Below are 22,380 nucleotides of genomic sequence, written 5' to 3'. Positions count from 1 at the left end.
AAGTAGATTTTGACTACTTGGGGGTTAGTTGTTGATCTAAATACCGTTGATGTCCTCCTCTCCCATACTCTTCAAATTAAAAGTGTATGTGCATGTGCATATCATTGAAGGTCATATCATCACACAAATAATAATATGCCAACTAATGATTTATCTAACTTTGGTTAACAGTTGTACAAATGAGAAAGTACCTGGTTTTTATCTTATACAATAATAATGAGTAGTTTTCAATTTCATGCATATATATAAGCATCCAAGGACATTCACAACCCTCACTCTTTTGTCTTTACCTCATGTAACCAACAATTGCCGCTTCTTCTTTTTTATTAATTAATTAAACAATATTGCTAAAATGTCACTCAATAACAATAGATAGATAGATAAACTTAAAAAAAAAAAACATTCAAATAATTTTGTTGTTGATACAAATATATTTGAGAATTTTATTATTTACAAAAATATTTTTATTTAATTTAAAAATATGATAAAAATATTCATCAATATATATGTATTCTTAAAAAATATTTTAGAAATTAGATTTTAATGCTGTTTTTTCAAGTATAATTAAAAAATAAAATATTTTCATAATTAAAATTTGATATTTTTTACTAAGTATATATATCTTTTGTGATTTTTTGTCAACAACTAATAATATTTTAAAAAAAAAATCTAAAGATCAATTTTTTATTCTATTTTTTGTTTATTTTTTAAATAGTTATATAAATATTCTTATAAAATTTGGATCAAATAATGTATAAACAGTTGGTCAAATACACAAATCGTTTTCCATTTACAAAAAAAAATGATATTTTTAATTTTATAGATATTTTTGTCACATTTTAAATTTAGTTGAGAACATTTTTATTGATAATAAATTTGGATGCATTTTGTTAGCGAAAAAATATTCGGGTATATATATATATATATATATATATATATATATATATATATATATATATATATATATATATATATATATATATATATATACTTGAATTGGTTTATATATTAACACATTTTGCACGTTAGTACATGGTGTATGTAGGTTTTTTTTAATCAAATTATTATTATTATTTTGACATACATCAGATCTTATAGGTTTCTGATCATGTGGGATGCTTGAAATGCTAGTGGCTTGAATGAAGAAGGAAAGTTAGGCAAAATTTGGCATGCTTAATAATTAAGATTGTTTTATTCACTTTTATTTCTCATAACAATCAATAAGGAAAAGGAGAAAAAAAATCATTAGCGACTAAAAATGATAATTATTGAGGATATGAACAATGGCGGTAGATAGGTGAATTCATTGTATTTGGTACTGATTTGTAACTAATGATAATAACTATATATACTTAAACAAGTACTAACTATAAAAATGATGAGAAGAAAATAAGTATGAAATAATTTGAATGAATGAAAGGTAGCAAAGTTGGTGGTATATATATGACAATTATTGCAAAAACATTACATGCTGTAAAATCCTATATATAGCTGGAAAACTTCCTGTTTGGTTCAGCTATTGGCTGGATTGTGTGGGAGCAACGATTGTGACATTTGATTCTGACATCAACCATTCACAACTATATATCATGCCCTTCCTAACTACTACTACTAATAATAATTATTATTATCAACATTGTTTGATTTATTCTCTTGCATGGCCAATTAATTAATTAAGTTTTTAACCTATTTTATTTTGTACCATGATTTTGTCAACTTGAAAAGTAGAATCTCATCTGATTATCAAAACTAAAAAGAATAAGAGTTAAGATTAGCATAGACTAGCTAAAGAGAGTACTCCAACATATAAATTATATTGGTGAAGGTAGTAAATACCTTAAAAATTTTAATTATTAGTAGTTTTGGATTTAAATCGATTTAAGTTCATCGAGTGGTTAACTCATTCTTTTTTACTTAAATAAGTGTCAGCAGGTTGAATCTAACTTTATGTATATAATAATTTATTAGTTAATGACATATTTTTAAATGAAATTCAGATTCACGTGATATTAAGATTGGAAAAAATATATATTTTAAATAAAATTTAGATTCACATACATATTATCAGGATCGAAAAAAATATATATTATCGAGTTTGTTTATTGTTCAATTTTTTAGTGATAAAATTCAGATGTCAAAATTATAATCAGGATAAAAAACTAAAAATATGAAGAGAAAATAAAGATGATGATGTAAAATTGGTAAGTTTTGTCAATAGATTTTTTATGATGTATGTCTATAACTTAATTAACTTGACCTTATATAAGTATTTATTAATTCATTTTTTAGAATTTATTATTATAGAAATTCTAAACATTTATGTGTACTGTATATATGAAGATGAAGATATTATATTGAGCACAAAAGTTAACTGATTTTGCTAATTGACAATATTTTTTAAATTAAATTTAGTATACAAAAGAGCAATTACTTTTTTGAATAATACTATAGTCTTCAAATCAAGAGTATATAGATAGAAGATTACACTGCCATAAAGGATAAGTATCATAATATAAATTATATAACCTCTAACCACCCTCTTAATTTTTATGATAGCAGTTTTTTATTAGAGTAAAGTATATTTTTTGTCCTTAAAGTTTGTTAAAAATATTAAAAATACTCTTAAGTTTTATTTTGTTTTAATTTTGTCTAAAAATTTTTTGATTTGTATTAAATATACCCCTGAAAAAACTTTTCAAAAAATTTAATATCGATTCAACAAAAATTTCATAAGAACAATCCTTCAACACAAGCAAATCAAGTATAATTTTCATTTATTATTGTTAGATTGATCTTAAATTTTTTAAAAATTTAGCCGTCGAAAATATATTTCATGCAAATCAAAAACTTCTGAGATAAGATTGAAACAAAATAAAATTTAGAGATATTTTTAAAATTTTTGCCAAACTTTAACACAAAAAATATACTTTACCCTTTTTATTATTATAACAAAATTTATTAGGCAATCCCAATAATAATAACAAGAATTATGTATGTAAAAACCTATTATTATGATTATTATTTGAAGAAGAGAAGAAGGAAAGGTATGGGGAAGTAAATGAAGAAGAAAAGAAGGAAAATAATGGGGTGACAGATTCCATCTTCTCATCTTACTTACTCACTCAGTCCTACCTGTCGACCTGAAAAGAGCACCATGGACCAGTCCGTACAATCTGACCTGGCTTACACTCCATTATATTATTTATTTTTAAATCATATCATAAATAAAAGAAGAAATCTTCACATTTCTTCTCTCATTATAGCTTTACGGTTTGCCCTTTGGATCATAAGTAAGGGAATTATGTATGTTTTGATCGACTTAATTGTTTATACCCTAACCCAACGTTAGTGTTCAGGTTCAAACGAAAGACCCAATCCATAAAGATGAGCTTCATATTACGCCAATCTTCTCCTGAGAAGTCGATTCTTGCCACGATTTGTTTTAAGGAAGTCGGAAACAAGGATTAGTTGGCAGATAATACTAAAATAACTGCTCCTAAAATCTCTCAAACCACTTTCAAGAGCTATATCTAAATTTCCTTAAGATAAAGGGACGGTTATCCACCTTAAAAGGTGGAACTACTTCAACGGTGGTTATTGGTTCACCACAATAAATACAGTGACACTCCTCAGGTATCTCTAAATCCTAATACTCTCTAGACCTGCTCATTCACACCCTTGCTGACTTAGGCATCGGAGTGTCTTTGCAGGTATCACCCCATTTCACTCACACTCACAAGTCGGAGGGAGGCTCCAAAGGTGTGAACCCATTCAAAGGCTTTCCTCCTCAGACGATTGGGCCAACCTAACAAAAATTCAGACCATTAATCTCCGGTTACCCATCGTAACATTAATATTTATAAATTTAATTTAAATTAATTTTGATTTATAATAAGATAATTTATATTGTGCTATGTATTTATTCATAATTAATTTCAATTTTTTTAAAATAATCTCAAATTAATAATTTAGATAAGATTCATCATAACTCACATGTAAATAATTTTTTAATTCAATTAGAAAGTCAACGTATTTCAAACTAATATTAGAGAAATTTTTAAAATGATATTTTTATCTTAAATTTTAAAATTCAAATCGTAAACCTTCCATTTTAAATCTTCAAAAAAAATTTTATAATAATAAAAACTTAATATTTTTTATAGACAACGGGACAAATATTAAAAAAAAAAACTAAACAGAAACTACTATAAAAAGAACATTTTCAATAGAGTCAGAAATTACACATAAAACAATACAAAGAAAACATTCTAATTACAGATCGATGGGAGTGGATAAATTATATATGTATAGTTATATATGCTACCAAAATGTAAATTATATATGTATAATGTGTAATGATTCATTCAATGTATAAAACAAAAAATGAAATACATAAATAATAGAGGCAAGCAATATGTATAATTAATAGGAAGAAAAAGCAAAGATTGATGGGAGTGGATGGTGGTCCCTGGTCCCTAATAAAAAATAATTAATAATAATATTGGAGGCTTTTAGAATGGTATGATGATTACATAGTAAGAGGTTGTGGGAACGAGCGAGGTTGAATATTGCATGATAATAATGATAGAGACACACACCCACCCTAACTCATTGCATTGTTGCATTCTATTCAATCAAGTAAGTACTATTGGGCCTGCCCCAGTTTCCCTTCTTCCACTATTCTTACTTCAATTCTTTCAACTCTACTTCTACCAATTCAAATCCATAATATGGTTGAATGCTAAATTTATGGAGTCTATTGGCGACATTTTGCTGATGAGTATCTATCATCATTGTCCCTTAATTCATTTACTACTGTTGTGATATTTCTAAGTAACAGTTATTTCCTAAAAATAAGGAAGACTACTCTAATCAAACATTTCTTATCCCTTAGTTTTATAATTGCATCTGAACGAGATTTTGTGTGTAGAGTAGCTAGTTAGGTACGTGGGTCTATTATATATTATTAGTGTAGACTATACCGTCATTCATGTCATGGATTTCATGGTCATATAGTTGGTGATTTAACTTAGCATCAAACTCTATGTCAAATCAAAGATTATTTGGTCGGGTAATCAAATGTATATTTTTTTGGGTTTATTTATCATTGTGCCCTAATAAGAAAATATCTTAAAGATTATAAAATAAAAAAAAATTATTAAAAATATAAAAAAATTCAATTTTTAATGTATTTATTTTCTGATCATTAAATAAAAATATTTAAAATTTTTTATTAATAAGGACATATGTTAGCTAAATTCTTTTTTTTTTATGATATCTCCAACTTGACAAGTTAAAGATTAATCTACTATCTGTCAATTCAAATTATCGACATTTACTTAAGCGGACGAGTAAACTATATGGCCATTTGATCCACCGAATTGGTTAATACAAATGTATATAAATAACTAAGAAAGTAAACATTATTCACTTTGAACAAGGATAAACATGATACTTATGTTTTGTTTTATGCAAATTATAACTGCAATGTATGTGCATATCACTACAAGAAAATAGAATTATTTTGACACTTTATTTTTTAACACCATAATTAAATGTCAAAATTAATATATATTTTTGATAAATATCACAAATGTCAAATTTTCTATATTTTCTTAACGAAAAATTTGACCGTAAAAAATTATTCCTCAATTTTGACACTCATTTGTTTTCAATTTACTCTACTATTTTTTTTCTTCTTTGGGCTCTGTTAATTTTGACATCACACTGCCCTCAGTTTAGGATTATACTACTCATTCTTTATCTTCAAAATCTCAATTTATTCTTTAGTTTCAAGATCACATATCATTTTTTGTTAAAATTTTTTGTTGAGAATATTTTATAGTCAATAAGTGTCAAAATAAATAGTATTTTTGACAATTAATAAGTATCACAGAAAATATGTTCTCAAAATTTTCTAACAAATTATTTTTGACAGCCAATATTTATCAAAATAAGATTTAAAATTTTTTCACAATCGCTTATATGTTAAAAATACTATTTTTGACAAAACTTTTATTAACATATTTTCATAGTTAAAATAGTGTCAAAATTTATTTTTTTGACAAATTTTAATTTTCTTTTACATATTATAACCCTAAAAAATAATCTATATTATTGTAGTGTATGCATATACAATTATTTGGAAAAAAGAATCATGAAAATAATAATCCCCCCTCCCCGCTAAGGCTAAGAGTATAAGACTAGTTTTAGGCGTTTTTTGGGTCATAAATTTTTTTCTTATAGTATTTTTATTGAAACGGGCCTAAGCCCATAAAGAGAAAATGCATATCGCTATTTTGTTTAGAACCCTGAGAATAAAAAAAAGAAGAACCTTGAGAATCTTGACCAAAAGAAGAACCATTGCAACTTATGAAACAACGCCACAAGAAAATAGTTTATGTATGACTTAAGGATGTCTCACACTTAATTAAAAAAACAAATATACATATTTAAAAAACTACATAAAATATTTTTAATAAAGTATCATTAAAAATGTATGTAATTATTTTATTTTATACCAATAAGTAAATATATTATCGTGTTATGTAAAATAGCTTTTTTACTCAAGATCCCTCTTATTAATATATATACTAATTCTTATTTGTATTTAATTTATTCTATATCTGATAATATAAGTCTTAACGAGAAAGAGTACATGTATGTACATCTTCCAACAACATTATTGTTGTCCATTATGTTTCAAAGACTAATAAATAATAATATTGATGGATACAAGTTCGTATTAAAATATGTATCAGTGCTCTTATATATATATATATGAATATGATGACGAAATGAACAAGCTAAGCAGCATGCTGACCTTGTAAAAAGAGGTTAATTTTAATACACTTTTATTATAAATAATGACAAATCTATATTATTAATTAATTATATATTTATAATTTTTTTGAATTAATGATAAGAAAACAATGTTTCTATTAATTTATAAATTTATCAATATGGAATAATTAGCTAGATAATCGAATATTGATTTAAATGTAATTAATTTATATCATTAAATATTTTAGTTGGTATGATATTCAATTTTCATCCAATCTTTTTATTGGTATACTGCTGAGGGTATACAAAAAATAAATTATTTGTATATTTTGTGAGTATAAATATCAATATATTATATAGTTGTACTATTACAGCAAAGCTCATTAGTTTTATTAACTATGACAAGTGGTACGGAAGATTACGTTTAACAATAATTCAGCAACTCTAGGAGCTCATGAAAGGGTATGGTTTAGGTGGTCATCAGATGTTGATATTACTTTGATTAATACTAATTTTTCATTTTGAAAAAGTCTATAGAACTAGCAACTTTATTAAAATTTGGTCAACATATAACTAGTAAAAGAAAAATGAATAATCTCACACCATTAAAAATATTATTGATAGTTATTTAATGATTATAAATCACAAAAGTTATTGGCCCCTAACACTCCTCTTTCTCTTTAAACTAAGTATAAAAGTCCATGATTTAGTAGTTGTTATAAAATTATTTTTCTCAAAAATATAAACCGATTTTTTTTAATTTAAACTAATACAAAATTTTCTGACATCATATCATAAATTTTTGTAAAATTTAAATTAATAAAAAAAATCATATCAATAATTATATACTTATATCTCTAACATGAGGTTCATCATTAGTTTTGACTTTAGATTATTGATTTGTTTCAGATAGTTTGCTTTTTTTTTTTTCCCTTTGGATAAGGATATATATAAGCTAAGTAGTACTTGTACGGCACAAATAAGCGAAATGATTTATCATCTTAACAGATTTTCTTAAATATAACTTTAACTACTAAATAGATAAATATAATTAATTATGTTTAAAAATATTGAAATATTACAAGTTATGAGTTTGAAGATAACATTGAAAGTGTAGTTTATTCAGACAGTGCTGTTTATCTAAGTGTGACAACATTTTAACTTTATCACTAATGAATTATATCTCAAATAATGAATTATATCTTAAATAATATAGTCTTTTATACTCATTTAAGAGGTTAAAATTCGAATCTTCCTATTTTTAATTTAAAAAAAAAATATTTGACTTTATCACTTGTTCAAATTATTGAAAGTTGAGTTTTTTTATATATATATTTGATTCACTTATATTATTGTTGGCAACTTGATGATTAGATGTTGCCTCTTGGCAGCCAAGGCATTTGACTTGGGATACAATAATTTGTCAGTAATTGGCAAAACAAAGCAAAGTGATGAGATCAATATTGAACTCTAAAAAAATATTGTAAAATTTATAATTTATAATTTAAGATATAAAATTAGGAGTTTATATGATTTAGCATTTTGATTCCAGAACAAAATAATGTTAACTTAAAAAATTGACAAATGTTAACGCTAATTACATCATATATTAAAACTCTAAAATGAACAAAAAATTACTTATTAAATTAACTATTACTATAGAAAAAGTCTAGGCGTAAGTATTTTTATTGAAATTTGACTAGTACTTAACTATTAAAAGAAAAATAAGTAATTCTATACCATTAGATGTCATCTTATACCATTAAAGTTATTGATGATGGTTAATTGATGGCTATACATCATAAATTCTCTTGGTTCCTAATACTCCTCTTATTATAAAATAGAGTGAAAATTTAAGTACAGTCGACTTGACATAAAATTAATAGTTGAGAGTCGTTAGATGAAAATTTAGTCAAATCAATTAAATTATCTAACGATTTTTAATTATCAATTTCACCTAAAATTGACTGTACTTGACTTTCCAGCGTAAAATACATGTTACTTGTGTGTTTTTTCTGAATACTCCCACTTGCATGCGAAGTTGAGGTACTACTTGTTAAAAGAAAAAGAATGATGTGTTTAATTACCTTAATAAGTAGTTAAGTATATGTACGTGTACCGTAGAATCTCTATGTATAGGTAGCTAATATTACGTCATGTATGTACATGAACCTTTGGGATATACCATGGGACTCTCTGCGGCGAAATGTGATGACGTAATTATATTTTACTACTTTCTCCGATCCTCCATTGTCAACGCTTTCTACAATATAAATACCCTCCCCACTCCTTCACACAACTTCATCCATCCATTCTCACTCTCATCATATACATACATTATATTCATTTATACAATGCCTGAAATTGAAGGATCTCCGGGAAGCTCCATGCATGGAGTAACCGGAAGAGAACAAACCTTCATATCCTCCGTCTCATCCCCAATGGTTCCCACCGACACCACGGCCAACTTCGCCTTGCCCGTGGATTCAGAGCACAAGGCCAAAGTCTTCAAGATCTTCTCCTTAGCCAATCCTCACATGACAACCTTCCACTTGTCATGGATATCATTCTTTACTTGCTTCGTCTCTACCTTCGCCGCCGCCCCTCTCGTCCCCATAATCCGGGACAACCTAAACCTAACCAAGGTAGACATCGGCAACGCCGGTGTTGCCTCTGTCTCGGGAAGCATATTCTCGAGGCTCACAATGGGTGCAGTTTGCGACCTCTTAGGGCCGCGATACGGCTGCGCATTCCTTATCATGTTAACCGCGCCGACTGTATTCTGCATGTCGTTTGTTAACGACGCTGCAGGATACATAGCGGTGCGGTTCATGATAGGGTTTTCGCTTGCAACATTCGTGTCGTGCCAGTATTGGATGAGTACAATGTTTAATAGTAAGATCATAGGGTTTGTGAATGGAACTGCGGCGGGGTGGGGGAACATGGGTGGCGGAGCCACCCAGTTGATAATGCCGTTGGTTTATGAGGTGATTAGAAAAGCTGGATCAACTCCATTCACTGCATGGAGGATTGCGTTCTTTGTACCCGGTTTCTTGCATGTTATAATGGGGATCATGGTGTTAACCCTAGGACAAGATTTGCCTGATGGTAACCTTGGTAGCTTGCAAAAGAAGGGGGATGTTTCCAAAGACAAATTCTCAAAGGTGTTGTGGTATGCCATCACAAATTACAGGACATGGGTCTTTGCCCTTTTGTATGGTTACTCCATGGGAGTTGAACTTACCACTGACAACGTAATTGCCGAATATTTCTATGACAGGTTTGTACTAAGTAATATTCTATAAACAAAAGGAAAAGTTTAAAGGGTCAACAATTTTATTAAATTCTGACAAGCATTTAACCAGCAAAAAAAAGTGAATAATTTATACTTTTGGATGAAATATCATTTATGACTATTTAATGACTACAAATCACAAAAGTTGATGGCACTCAGCATTTCTCCTTAAAAGAAACTAATAATGAATGAAATTGTAATGCAGGTTTAATCTGAAGCTACACACAGCTGGAATGATAGCAGCAACATTTGGAATGGCAAACATCATAGCACGGCCATTTGGTGGATACACATCTGATGTTGCAGCCCGGTTGTTTGGTATGAGGGGCAGGCTTTGGGCCCTATGGATCCTCCAAAGCCTTGGCGGTGTGTTCTGCATATGGCTGGGGCGGGCCAACTCTCTGCCAATAGCCATCGTGGCGATGATTCTCTTCTCCGTGGGAGCACAAGCCGCATGCGGCGCAACCTTCGGCATCGTCCCCTTCATCTCAAGAAGATCCCTTGGAATCATCTCAGGGCTCACCGGTGCAGGGGGCAACTTCGGTTCAGGGTTGACTCAGCTGGTTTTCTTCTCAACGAACCGGTTCTCGACGTCGGCCGGGCTGTCGTTGATGGGTGGCATGATTGTGGCATGCACTTTGCCGGTGACACTGGTTCATTTTCCTCAATGGGGTAGCATGTTTTTCCCTGCTTCAAAAGATGCAGAGAAATGCACTGAAGAATACTATTACACTTCTGAATGGAATGAAGAAGAGAAGCAGAAGGGTTTGCACCAAGGTAGTCTTAAGTTTGCTGAGAATAGCAGATCTGAGAGAGGAAAGCGTGTTGCATCTGCACCAACTCCACCCAACACAACCCCTACCCATGATAATAATAATGTCTAATAATAATAATAATCAACGAATTCAAGTTGAAGAATCTCAGGTTCTTTTTTATTTGATAAAGTTTGGGTGTAAGGGAATCTGTTTTTTAGATTAGGTGCTTCAATTTGTGGTGCAAGCATATGAGATATAATATGTATTAAAAATAAGTTGAGAACTCACCTTATACAGTTAATTTGATATGAAATTGATAGATGGAAATCGTTAAATAATTTAATAAATTTGACTAAATTATTATTTAAAAACTATCGACTATCAATTTTATATGGATCTAATGCTTTAATATCATGTCATGATACCACTCATCCCAAAAGCTTCAGCTGATGAAAAAATATAACACTAATAATTATATCTCTAATAATCCATAAACCTCCATTGTACACATTGTATAAATATTTCATTGGCTCCTCGTACTTTCACTAAAAACTAACAACTATGTTCAAATAATGCTTACAAGAGTGACTCATCTTCACGCAATCAAGCTTAAGAAAAAAAATGGTTAACCACTGTACGTGTCGTTTGCTTCAAGCCACATTCTATAATTCATTCAATTCCAAGATTTTGGGACTGCAAAAAAACAACGTAAGCGTTTATGTAGCAGAGACAAAAAGGTACCGAGTGTGATGAAAGACAAACACAACAAGCACAAACACAAACTGACAAATACAAACTATATATAAATATAAATAAATGGGAATACTCACATGATGACATTTTTATATGAAGATGACATTGTGAATTTTTAGATAGTTAATCAAATATATTTAGTCAACTTTATCAACTCATCTAATGGTTCACAATGCTATCTCCGTGTGAAGATGTCATCATAAGAGTATCCACCATAAATAAATGCGTCACCAAGTTCAACACTAGCTTAATAATTTAACAAATACAAGATATTTACACAAGCAATTGCTTCATGTAACAATACATAAAGTAAAATGCTAATTAGAAATTAACTAATCAGTTACCAGATTATGGCATCTGAATCTAAATCTTGAAGTTTAGTAGCTTAATTTGCCAGTTCCATCACAGGTTGAACAGGATCTGCTAGAAGAGCACTTTGTGCAATAGCTCCACTTCTTTGGAAGCCTATAACATATATAGTTCAATAACTAAGCTATTAATTAGAGAAATTAAACAAGGGAGGTTAGAGGAGGAAAAACAATAGTACCCTGCTGTGAATCGAGTAGCCATGTTCTTAGCTTGTGATCTTGCCCTCTCTGCGCTTTCGTCCGATCGTTTCTTGAGCACGAATCCTTCTCCATTGCACTCTGAACATATACCAGAACCTCCACAATCTTCACAGACTTTCACTTTAATTTCAACCTTTAATAAACACATTTGATTTTGATTTACACAAATTAACACTAGTCATATGAAAAAGGTAGCAATATAATGCAGCAACCATGCTATATTACGCAAAAAATCAGCTACCAAATCAGCTAATCGTATAAAATATTTGTACACGAATATATAATAACTGATTTTTTCTGTAGAGATAGTATTTTTGATAGTGTAGTACACAATGTATACTATTAACAACTAACATACTAATAAGAATATAGTTACCTCTACTAATTAAGATAAGCATAATTATGTTTGGAAAGATTTGGTTACTTACCTGTGTTGAAGAATCAGAAGATTTGGTTCTGTTTACAAGAAGAGTGGCAGCTGCAGCAACAAGGGTTGCAGTAACTGCCACTGAAGCTGCTGTCTCAGGCAATGCAAAGGACACGGTGGATAATCTCCTTCCTTGCAATTGTTGTGACTTTACATCTATTCAATCAAGGAAACAACAAATTGAGGACTATAATTCTATAAAATTCAAGACATAGGTATATCCATGAACCTTGAGGAATTCACAGTATGTGACAGCATTCAATTGGACCATGCAAAAGCAACGGTAGCATCATGAAAGCACATGAATTCCCCGTGACTTAATTTTCAGAATTCTCCATTGAGTTTAACACATAACATACTAATTTTACATATAATAATAATAATTAAAAAAAAAAAAAAGAAGAGGAGGAAGAAAATAATATCTTAACTGTTGGATGAGGAGGGAAGTGAAGGAAGGTGGTGCATGACAAGATCCATTGAAGATAACTGTCTTCTTCTCTTGTGTTGTGTTCTGTTCTGTTCTGTCCACCAACTATTACTCTCTGTTTCTCTCTCTCTCTCTGTTCTGCTCCCTTATCCCTTTGCCTCCTTTCCTCCAAGTCTAAGAAGAAAGAGAAAACTGAAAAGGAATAAAACAACAATTTTTTTCTTAAAAAAATATTATTCTTATAAAATAAAAAAATATTCTGGTTACTACTATTAATTTATTTTATTAAATCTGATGTAATAAATTAAAATACTGATGTGGTAAGTATACTAAGAATAAAATATTAATGTGTTACTCTTTTTAAAATTTATTATGTTATTGATCTATAAAATATTTTTTTTTTATTATACAATTCATTAGTTGGTACTTATAAAGTTTTAGAAATATTGTTTTATTAAACACCTTCCCGTACAATATTAGTATCATATAGAATTATAGACTTGAAATAAGACATTTCTATTAAACCTTAACAAAGCAAAAGAGATTGAAATGAACCGACAAATATTTTCTTAGCTGGTGGAACTTAGAACAAAGTGTAAGTCCAAGTGGTGACATGGATCACGTGACCAAAGCAAATCAAGTCTTTAGTCTTTGCCAACTCTTGTGATCCCTTTTAGTTTCATACTCACTAACGCTCCTTGTTAATTTTTCTCAATCAAACTCATCTCATTGTAAAAAATTACCAATTAACATTGTGAATAATAAATGGTAATGTTTTACACACCTTTATGACCTTTCACTCTCAGTAAATTCTTCTGGTAGATTCTAAATTCCTATTCCATTTTAGTTTTGGGTAGTTATTAATGTCACTATTGTTAGAGTGCAGGCTATTCAATTTCAGACCCAACTTAACTAATTATGCTTAGAGTTTCACATTTCACAAACTTGAAACCACACAACACAATCTATAAATAAACACTGGCTTGCAGTTGAATAGTCTAATTCAATATCCTCTTATGTATATCATGACTTTAGTATTAATAAATTGCAACTTTTTAGGTGGAAGATTGTTAATTATTAGGGTAAGTTACATCATATTCAACCACTTCTGAATTAGTATGGATACATTAATGTTATATTTTAAAGCTTAAGAAGTTAAAACTACCACTCCGGAAGAAGATTGATGAGACTTGTTTTCCTATTAGGCCACCAAACATTTAAATGAGATGTAAAGACTATGGTGGTGTTATTCACTATTACACAAGTTTGTTAATTGGATTCAATTCTAATAAATGACAAAACCAGAAACTAAACACACATAAGTCAGCATTATATGAAGGCTTAATGAGTTCCCCAATTACCTGACACAATCTCAACTATTTTTCATTATGAAGTCAAGTGGTTTATCTCTTCAACTATTAATTGTAATAAAAGTTGTCTAACACTATTATAACTACTGTGGAAAGGGTTGAAATTACAATGTTGTTTTGTAAACAAAAAGAAGGAAGATACAACTTGGATTTAGGGGCAAGAACAGGAACAAAAAAATTTGACTTGAGTTGTGGAAATAAGATGAAGTAACTCACGAGCATCCTTCCTTATTGCACAGATCAAAAGAGAAAAAACTCATTCACCACCTCTCTCTCACCAACTCACCTCCACCACAACACACAAAGTTATGTATCTTTGTACTATAAAACTTAGCTGTATCTGCATATATATCTGCATCCATCACCCTATTCACGAGCCCATTTAAGACCCTTTTGCTTCAAAAATCCACCTTATAAGCCTCTCACAATCCTCTTCTTTCTTCAAACAACACAAACACAACACTTGAAAATGCCTACTACTACTACTTCTACTACACATGTTTCTTTTCTTGTGGCCCTTTATATCTTCTTCCTTGCACTAAATTTTCTATGCATGAGTATGGCTAATGCCTCAAGGGTGATCATTCCCCGTAGCGCGCCGAGCATGGTTACTAGGCCGATGTTCTTGCCTGAAGAAGAAGCAGAGAGTACTCTTGTGATGCCGGATAAGCAAAATAACAAGAATGTCTTCAATGGGAGACAAGTGAGTAATTGCTTGCCGAAAGGGTTTCGCCATAACTCTGCTCCAAGCAGATTTGTGAACTATGATACACTAAGCTGTTCTGGAATAATGCACTCAAAGAATCCTTAAGCTTGAAGATATGATATTGTTCAATGGAAGAGACTTCAATCACTGCTTTTCTTATATATGGTTTTTCTGAGGTTGGAACATGAGAAAATAGTTGTGTCTTTTTGCTTTGCTTGGCTCATGGATGGTGCCTTTTTCTTCTTTCTTTTCTTTATTATGAGCATTGTGGTTGATATATTATATATTTCAATTTTGAGTGATGTGGATAGGCAAGAACAAGATGATCTTAAGTTTCCTTTTTTCCTGTTATGTGTATAGAATGCTAAGATATGTTGGTCCAATATTGTGAAGAAAGAGTATGATAAATATTTTTTTTAAGCCATTACTATGAGTATGGCATGCATATTGTCCTAGCTTGTGAATAAGAATTTCACGTAACTAAAATTCATACTAACATGAGTTTTAGTATTTAAATAAAATTATCAATCACCAAAATTTTTATATCCATTCAAGTAGGTTGAGGCTACATTGTTTATAATGATGAATTATATAAAATGAATGGCACCCAAAAGTATCCATAAAAAAAAAAGTTCAAATAACATTAAAAAAAATGATAGGAGCACACCAAAAGCCAAAGGTTATAAAATGAATATCAAACCGGTGTTCAAAGATTTAATGTTAAAATAACCTGTCTCATGGAAGTATAAAAAACATAACTTCAGAATAATTCAAAGATGTTAGTTCTTTATGCAGAGTAGTTTTTGAACCATAATTGGTAGTTTTAAGTTGGTAATAATAAAATATAATCTCTAACCAATAAGATTTTGTAATCCCTCATAGCGTTGTTTAATTAAGTAGCCATGTATAAAGACTGAATTTCATGGTTAAGTAGCAATCGAAGGCATGATTATCTTTTTTAACATATCAGAAATTTTCTAACATAACAAAAGGACCTGTATCTGAATTCTATTAAAACTGGTAACAATGCAGGGTTAATCTATGAGTATGTGAAATGCTAAATATGCAACAGGTTTCAGAAGTTTACAAACGCATCTTTTGACCTAAACATGTGAGACTCAAATACATCATTCTATTATTAGAGAACCTAACTATAAAGATCATCTTCATCAGCACCACCAGCAGAAGTTGCAAACGGGTCTGCAGATCCAGTGGTCCTACTTCCAGTCTCTGGAAACCTAAACTCCGTTCCAAACCCGCGGGATTGCTGCAAGGTCTGAGCGAATGCCTGGTATTTGCGGATATCAGCGTCACTCACACTCCTACGTGCATACTTCATCGACTCTTCGAAATGGCCTGCTTTGATCTCCGCAACTTCATCATCCACATCCTCATCCATGGCCTCTGGATTATCTCTCCTCTTCCTCTCTCGCTCCAAGTCCTGAAAGAAACCATAAAAATATACAAGGTCAGGTTTCCAAGTTGCTGTTTGAGTTTTGGTTTTGAAGGGCAAAGAACTAAAGAGTAAAGCTTTACATCAATCCCTTCTCTTTTCTCCCTTGCACTCCAAAAATCCAGACTCATAAACGTACCTTTTCTATGTTTTCTCTTATGGCATATTTGCATGCTCGCTGGCATATCTCTGTTATATCAGCACCACTGAAGCCTTGAGTATACTTGGCAAGTGCACTCAAATCGACATCTTTTGAGACAGGTGACTTCCTCATGCACGCCTTGAAGATCTGATAACGAGACTCCTCGTCGGGAAGAGGGATGTAGATCAGTTGATCAAGACGGCCTGGCCGAAGAAGTGCTGGATCAATGATGTCTGGCCTGTTAGTAGCCCCAATTATGAATACAGTCTTCTTGGCAGACATGCCATCCATTTCTGTCAGAAGTTGATTCAAAACTCTATCGGCAGCACCACCAGCATCCCCGACACTACTTCCTCTCTGCAACAATGACAAAGTGATAAGCATATGCGAAAATCATGAAGTTACTATCACATCCAATTCTTAGTGACACCATGGGGTCGTTGCATTTTCTCCCAAACTTGCATGAGCAACGATAAGGCATTAAGCTTAAACCATAGAGTACAATCAGAACTAAATTCAATATCAAAAGGCATACTAATATAGCAAACTAGGAATGAGCCAAAAAAGCAAACCTGAGTGGCGATGGAGTCGAGCTCATCAAAGAAGAGAACACACGGAGCTGATTGTCTAGCCTTGTCGAAAATTTCTCGAACATTGGCTTCGCTTTCACCAAACCACATAGTAAGCAATTCCGGGCCTTTCACACTTATAAAGTTAGCTTGACATTCATTAGCAATTGCTTTGGCCAACAAAGTTTTTCCACATCCTGGAGGACCATAGAAGAGGACTCCTTTAGATGGTGACATACCAAATTTCTCGAACTTTTCTGGGTGCTCTACTGGATATTGAACAGTCTGCATCCACAAAAGCAAGATGATTTCAGATTAAGATGATACAGAATTATGGAACGCCGCAAAATTACATATACCAAAAATAAAAAATAATAAGTATGACCTCTTGCAGCTCCCGCTTGACGTTCTCAAGGCCTCCAATATCATCCCAACTGACATTAGGCACCTCAACAACCTGTGGACAGAGGGAATTAGTTTGGAAAAAACAGAGGGACATACAGAAAGCCTAAAACTTGATAATATTCTAAAATTAACAAAAAAACTACTAACAGTTTCACGTAAGGCAGATGGATTGCTTGTTCCTAGGGCAGTCTGGAAATGCTCATTTGTAACTGCCATTGAATTCAACACTTCAGCATCAATAGTCTCATCTTCCAAGTCGATGACATCCATTTTTTCCCTAATGCACTGCAGAGCAGCTTCAGTGCAAAGAGCAGCAAGGTCGGCACCAACATACCCATGAGTATCTTTTGAAATTCTCTCCAGATCAACCTACAGTAAAAGAATCAGAATAGTTGAACCACAAAATATTTAAGGATGTCGATGAATAAACTGGAAAAAAGATAGAAGTGAATATACAAACACTTAACAGATTGCAAAATTTGGATCCATACAAAAATGTAAACGCATGGAAAACAACTTTAAACACCAATATAAGTTACAAATGCTCTCTATTTACCTCATCAGAAAGCTTCATGTTCTTGGTATGTATGCGAAGGACTTCAAGTCGACCGACTTCATCAGGAACACCAATGTCAATTTCTCTATCAAATCTACCAAACCTTCTTAATGCTGGGTCAATGCTATTTGGACGATTTGTTGCACCAATAACAATAACATGTGCACGAGACTTCAATCCGTCCATAAGAGTCAATAGTTGTGAAACAATCCTCCTTTCAACTTCACCATTTGTCTTCTCCCGCTTGGGTGCAATCGAATCAATCTCATCAATAAATATGATGGACGGAGCATTCTTTTCTGCTTCTTCAAATGCTTTCCTGAGATTGCTTTCACTCTCTCCGGCCAATTTGGACATAATCTCTGGACCATTAATACAAAAGAAGAAAGCTCCGGTTTCATTAGCAACAGCTCTTGCAATTAGTGTCTTTCCAGAGCCAGGGGGTCCATAGAGCAAAATTCCCTTGGGTGGCTTCACACCAATCGACTTAAAAAGCTGAGGATGTCTCAGTGGAAGCTCTACAAGCTCACGGATCTGTGCCATTTGCTTCCTAACACCACCCACATCATCGTATCCAACTTCATCCAGCCTTTCTTCATCCTCCCGTTTCACGGGTTCACCTTCACAGAAGATTTCAGTGTCTGGAGCAACCACACAATACTCCCCAGGATCAGTTTCAATGACCTTGAACTCTACACTTCTCATCCCTCCTCGGACAAGGAATAGATCTCCTTTTCTGACAGGACGATAAGCCTCCAAGAAATAAGCTTCAAGTTATAAAACAAATAATTAACATGTTAGTATACATTTCCATCACATAGGCTTACACAAAACTAAAATAAAAAAAATTCCCCAGATATGTAAAATTCCAGCTTGAAATGCGTAGAATCAGGTGGAAAGGTGATTCTACAAATAGATCAATGTGGTAAAATATCACAATATACAAAAGGTAGTCAACAGAAATATGCATTCATAAAATAGACAGCATAAGGTCCAGGCAGCTACAGAAAAAGGAGTTCCAACAAAAAGAAAGATAACAAGTCAACTCACTATAATCACGACAGAAGAGAAAAGAAAAACTTCATAATATCGTTATGAATATCATCAACTCATGAAGCAAGGATCCAATTTTAAAGTTCAGCAATAAAGCACTTCAATAAAATAAAACCATACTCAAAAGGTAATCTATCGTATGGAGGAAAGTCCCAGAACAAATCAGAATTTACTACTGAAGCAGTCATAAGTCATAATAACCGAAACTATGCTGTTCTCTGCAACATAAGAGCAAAGCAGGCTAGAAACTCACGTTTCAAGTAAGCATCAAACAGATTTCCAGTGACACCTTCGACAGTATCATCGATAGGCAGAATGTGGACTCGTTTCCCATACTTAACATCAGGGCACTGATGCACAGACACAACATCACCGAGACGAACCCTCAAATTGGACCTCACAACCTTGTTCATCCTGATTTTGGGCTCCTCGCAATTGTCGTCAGCAAGTGCGATGCAAATAGTGTCCTTCCTTTTCTTTCCCTGCACCACAAATCAAACATCACAAACCACACAAGCCCCTGGAAGACATCACATAATAACACAGCACAATGACCAAATAACCTAGCACAGAACACCAAAATGCTCACCAAACAAGTCCAAAAAAATAAAAGTTTCAAACTTCAATTCAATTAAAAATAATAAGTTTCAACATAATACACAAGCAGAGAACTTGAAAATTGATTAAAGACAAACACACGGAGAGGATTAGAATAGGGCATAAACCAAGTTTTCCTTTCTCCTTTTGATCCCAAAAACATTAGTATGTTTAAGCTAAACCCTTAAAACAGACAACACAATTTCTTCACAAAATAAACGAAATCCATGTTTGGGAACTAGATTGCAAACCACCGAAAAGGTTCAAAGAAGTGACCTTGATGAGAATAGTGTCGCCGCGGAAAAGTTGGAGCTTTTCCATTGTCTGTGGGTGCATGGCCACGACAGAATTATCGTCGTTGACGGCTTCATCGACGACCAATCTGTTCGGCGACTTCTTGCGTTCGAGAATCGCGGTGGAGAAGTCCTTCTTCCCCGATTTCCTAAGAAAAGAAAAGAAAAAAAGATTTTTATTTGAATTTTTTGGGGCAAACTTAACCTGGAAACGAAAACATTAATAAGAGAAAAAGAAGTATTTTTGGGGCGAATATATCTGAGAGAACAAGTTGACTCACGAGTCGGATGATTCGCCCTGGTGAGACATTGGCAATTTGGTGGAATCGGAAGATCAGAAAAGTGCAGAGAAAAGAGATGAGAGTTGAGAGTTGCAGAAGAACAAACAGCAGAAGCAAAAACTGAATTTTATTTAATTTCCGATTTTTATTACTATTTATTTTCGGCTGGTTTGTTCAGCAAGAAAAATAATTGGGACAAACTTATAACTTTTGGACTGTTTTATGCGGATTAGTGGATTATTATGGGACAAGTTAATATATAGTGGGTAAAAGATTCTAATCTTATCTTTTCTTTATACAAATTAAATTTGATTTAAACAATTTTATTTCAAAAGTCAAATTATCTTTTTTTAAATTGAGACTTATTATATATATAAATTTTTTTGACATATAAATCTATACAAGTTAATCTAAATTCAATAAAAATAACTTTCAATTGAAAGAGTACGTTAAAATGAGAAACAATTTTTTTTCTCCTCTTTTTTCTTCTCTTTCTTTGTTGCATTCTTCCTCCTTTTTCTTCGCATTCCTTCTTCTTTTCCACATGATTCATCATCATTGTGGTTCTTGTTATTGTATTGTTGTTGCATTTTTTTCTCTTCTTCTTTTTATTGATTTTGTAACATTATACCCTTTTTTTGTTTGATTTTTTCTTTTAAGAAGAATTATAAGAAAACGAAATAAGAAGATGCGAAAGAATAAGCAATAAAAGATGAGAAGGAAGAAGAGGAAGAGTTTTAAATTATGCAGAACTTATAAGAATAAAAATACACCCAAATATCTTCGTGTTACACCCAAATTTGATGCATTTTTTCTTCTTCTTTTTTTCCTTATTTCTTTCTTTAGTTAAATAAATGTAAATTTATCATCTTTCTTTTGTTTCTTCTTCTTTTTTGTTTGATTTTTTTTGTTTTTATTCTTGTTAAGAGAGTAAAACAAGAAGAAGCTTGAAAATATAAAACAAACAAAAAAATATGAATAAGAAAAAAAAAAGAAGCAGTAAAAGATGAGGAGGAGGAAGATAAAGAGTTTTGAATTTTGCAGAACTTATCAAACTAAAAATACATCCAAATATTTTTGTGTTACACCCAAATATCTTCGTGTTACACCCAAATTTGCTGCAAATACGAAAAAATATTTTCTCTAATGCTGCATTCTTTTCTTCTTCTTTTTTTTCCTATATCTTTCTTTCTTTTAGTTAAATGAATGTGAGTTCATCATCTTCCAAATAATTTTGCAGCATAATGTGTTTCTTTTTCTTCTTTGTTTAATTTTTTTTATTTTTATTCTTGTTAAGAGAGTAAAAAAAAGAAATTTGAAAAGATAAAACAAAAAGAAAAAAGATGAATAAGAGAAAATGAAGAAGAAGATGGTGATGATGATAAAAAAGAATAAGCAGTAAAAGATGAGGATGAGGAAGAGGAAGAGTTTTGAATTATGCATAATCAGAACAAAAATACATCCAAAATTCTTAAAAATTCACTTAAATATCTTCGTATTACACCCAAATTTACTGCAAATACAGAAAAATATTTCTTCTAATGTTACAACTTTTTTTTCTGAATTGAACTATACCTCAACCACTTGATTGGATTCAAAATAATAATAGGATGATAAGAAATTTCAATGAAAAAAGAAGGAGGAAGAGGTGGTGTTGATGATGACGATAACAAAAAAAAATGAAACGAGAAGTTAATAACGTGCAGTAACGGCACGAAACGCATGAATATAAATGATTTGTAAAGACTTGTATGAAAAAAAACACTTGTATGTGAAGAATAATTATTCTAAACTTGAGTTAATAAGCATATATTAAAAATTCAGGTGTAGTCAATTTTATGTAAAATTGATAATCGTAAGATGATAATTTAATAAAAATTAATTAAATTATTTAATAATTTTTAATTATTAACTTTACATAAAGTTAACTACACTTGAATATTCAC

The 22,380-nt window shown here is 31.3% G+C and overlaps 3 protein-coding genes across 4 annotated transcripts; 1 reads left to right on the top strand and 2 right to left on the bottom strand.

Annotated features, from left to right (window-relative positions):
- Window positions 1-9,090: 9,090 nt before the first annotated feature.
- LOC112785663 (high affinity nitrate transporter 2.4) lies at window positions 9,091-11,180 on the top strand. The gene is made up of 2 exons (XM_025829110.2): window positions 9,091-10,063; window positions 10,284-11,180. Exons 1-2 carry the CDS (start codon window positions 9,138-9,140, stop codon window positions 10,960-10,962), a joined length of 1,605 nt encoding a protein of 534 aa, XP_025684895.1. The 5' UTR covers window positions 9,091-9,137; the 3' UTR covers window positions 10,963-11,180.
- Window positions 11,181-11,280: 100 nt separating this feature from the next.
- LOC112785671 (uncharacterized) lies at window positions 11,281-13,580 on the bottom strand. 2 transcript variants are annotated; one of them, XM_025829117.2, is made up of 5 exons: window positions 13,011-13,580; window positions 12,584-12,738; window positions 12,134-12,288; window positions 11,931-12,051; window positions 11,281-11,526 (listed from the first exon to the last, which is right to left on the bottom strand). In XM_025829117.2, the coding sequence occupies exons 1-4, from the start codon at window positions 13,057-13,059 to the stop codon at window positions 11,964-11,966; spliced, it is 447 nt and encodes a 148-aa protein (XP_025684902.1). In that variant the 5' UTR covers window positions 13,060-13,580; the 3' UTR covers window positions 11,281-11,526; window positions 11,931-11,963. The 2 variants fall into 2 exon arrangements, with proteins under 2 accessions (XP_025684902.1, XP_025684907.1); XM_025829122.2 differs by having other exon boundaries at window positions 12,134-12,233; window positions 13,011-13,224.
- Window positions 13,581-16,058: 2,478 nt separating this feature from the next.
- LOC112785653 (cell division cycle protein 48 homolog) lies at window positions 16,059-20,665 on the bottom strand. The gene is made up of 9 exons (XM_025829101.3): window positions 20,435-20,665; window positions 20,137-20,302; window positions 19,517-19,745; window positions 18,211-18,977; window positions 17,802-18,023; window positions 17,635-17,706; window positions 17,253-17,534; window positions 16,678-17,037; window positions 16,059-16,526 (listed from the first exon to the last, which is right to left on the bottom strand). Exons 1-9 carry the CDS (start codon window positions 20,461-20,463, stop codon window positions 16,233-16,235), a joined length of 2,421 nt encoding a protein of 806 aa, XP_025684886.1. The 5' UTR covers window positions 20,464-20,665; the 3' UTR covers window positions 16,059-16,232.
- Between the last annotated feature and the right edge of the window lie 1,715 nt (window positions 20,666-22,380).

Source organism: Arachis hypogaea, chromosome 3, assembly GCF_003086295.3.
Source record: "Arachis hypogaea cultivar Tifrunner chromosome 3, arahy.Tifrunner.gnm2.J5K5, whole genome shotgun sequence".
Taxonomy (NCBI): domain Eukaryota; kingdom Viridiplantae; phylum Streptophyta; class Magnoliopsida; order Fabales; family Fabaceae; genus Arachis; species Arachis hypogaea.
Note: the sequence above shows the minus strand (reverse complement) of the source record. Positions and strands in the feature narration are given on the sequence as shown.

What these genes read in the sequence shown, in the direction of transcription:
- LOC112785671 (XM_025829117.2), bottom strand. Translation starts at nt 13,059, where the DNA reads ATGGATCTTGTCATGCACCACCTTCCTTCACTTCCCTCCTCATCCAAC. An exon ending in ACTTCCCTCCTCATCCAACA is followed by an intron (nt 12,739 to 13,010) that starts GTTAAGATATTA and finishes TTGATTGAATAG; the next exon opens with ATGTAAAGTCACAACAATTG. An exon ending in GCTACTCGATTCACAGCAGG is followed by an intron (nt 12,052 to 12,133) that starts GTACTATTGTTT and finishes TATATGTTATAG; the next exon opens with GCTTCCAAAGAAGTGGAGCT.
- LOC112785663 (XM_025829110.2), top strand. Translation starts at nt 9,138, where the DNA reads ATGCCTGAAATTGAAGGATCTCCGGGAAGCTCCATGCATGGAGTAACC. An exon ending in GCCGAATATTTCTATGACAG is followed by an intron (nt 10,064 to 10,283) that starts GTTTGTACTAAG and finishes ATTGTAATGCAG; the next exon opens with GTTTAATCTGAAGCTACACA.
- LOC112785653 (XM_025829101.3), bottom strand. Translation starts at nt 20,463, where the DNA reads ATGTCTCACCAGGGCGAATCATCCGACTC. An exon ending in GTTTGATGCTTACTTGAAAC is followed by an intron (nt 18,978 to 19,516) that starts GTGAGTTTCTAG and finishes TATAACTTGAAG; the next exon opens with CTTATTTCTTGGAGGCTTAT. An exon ending in CATCTGCCTTACGTGAAACT is followed by an intron (nt 17,707 to 17,801) that starts GTTAGTAGTTTT and finishes CTCTGTCCACAG; the next exon opens with GTTGTTGAGGTGCCTAATGT.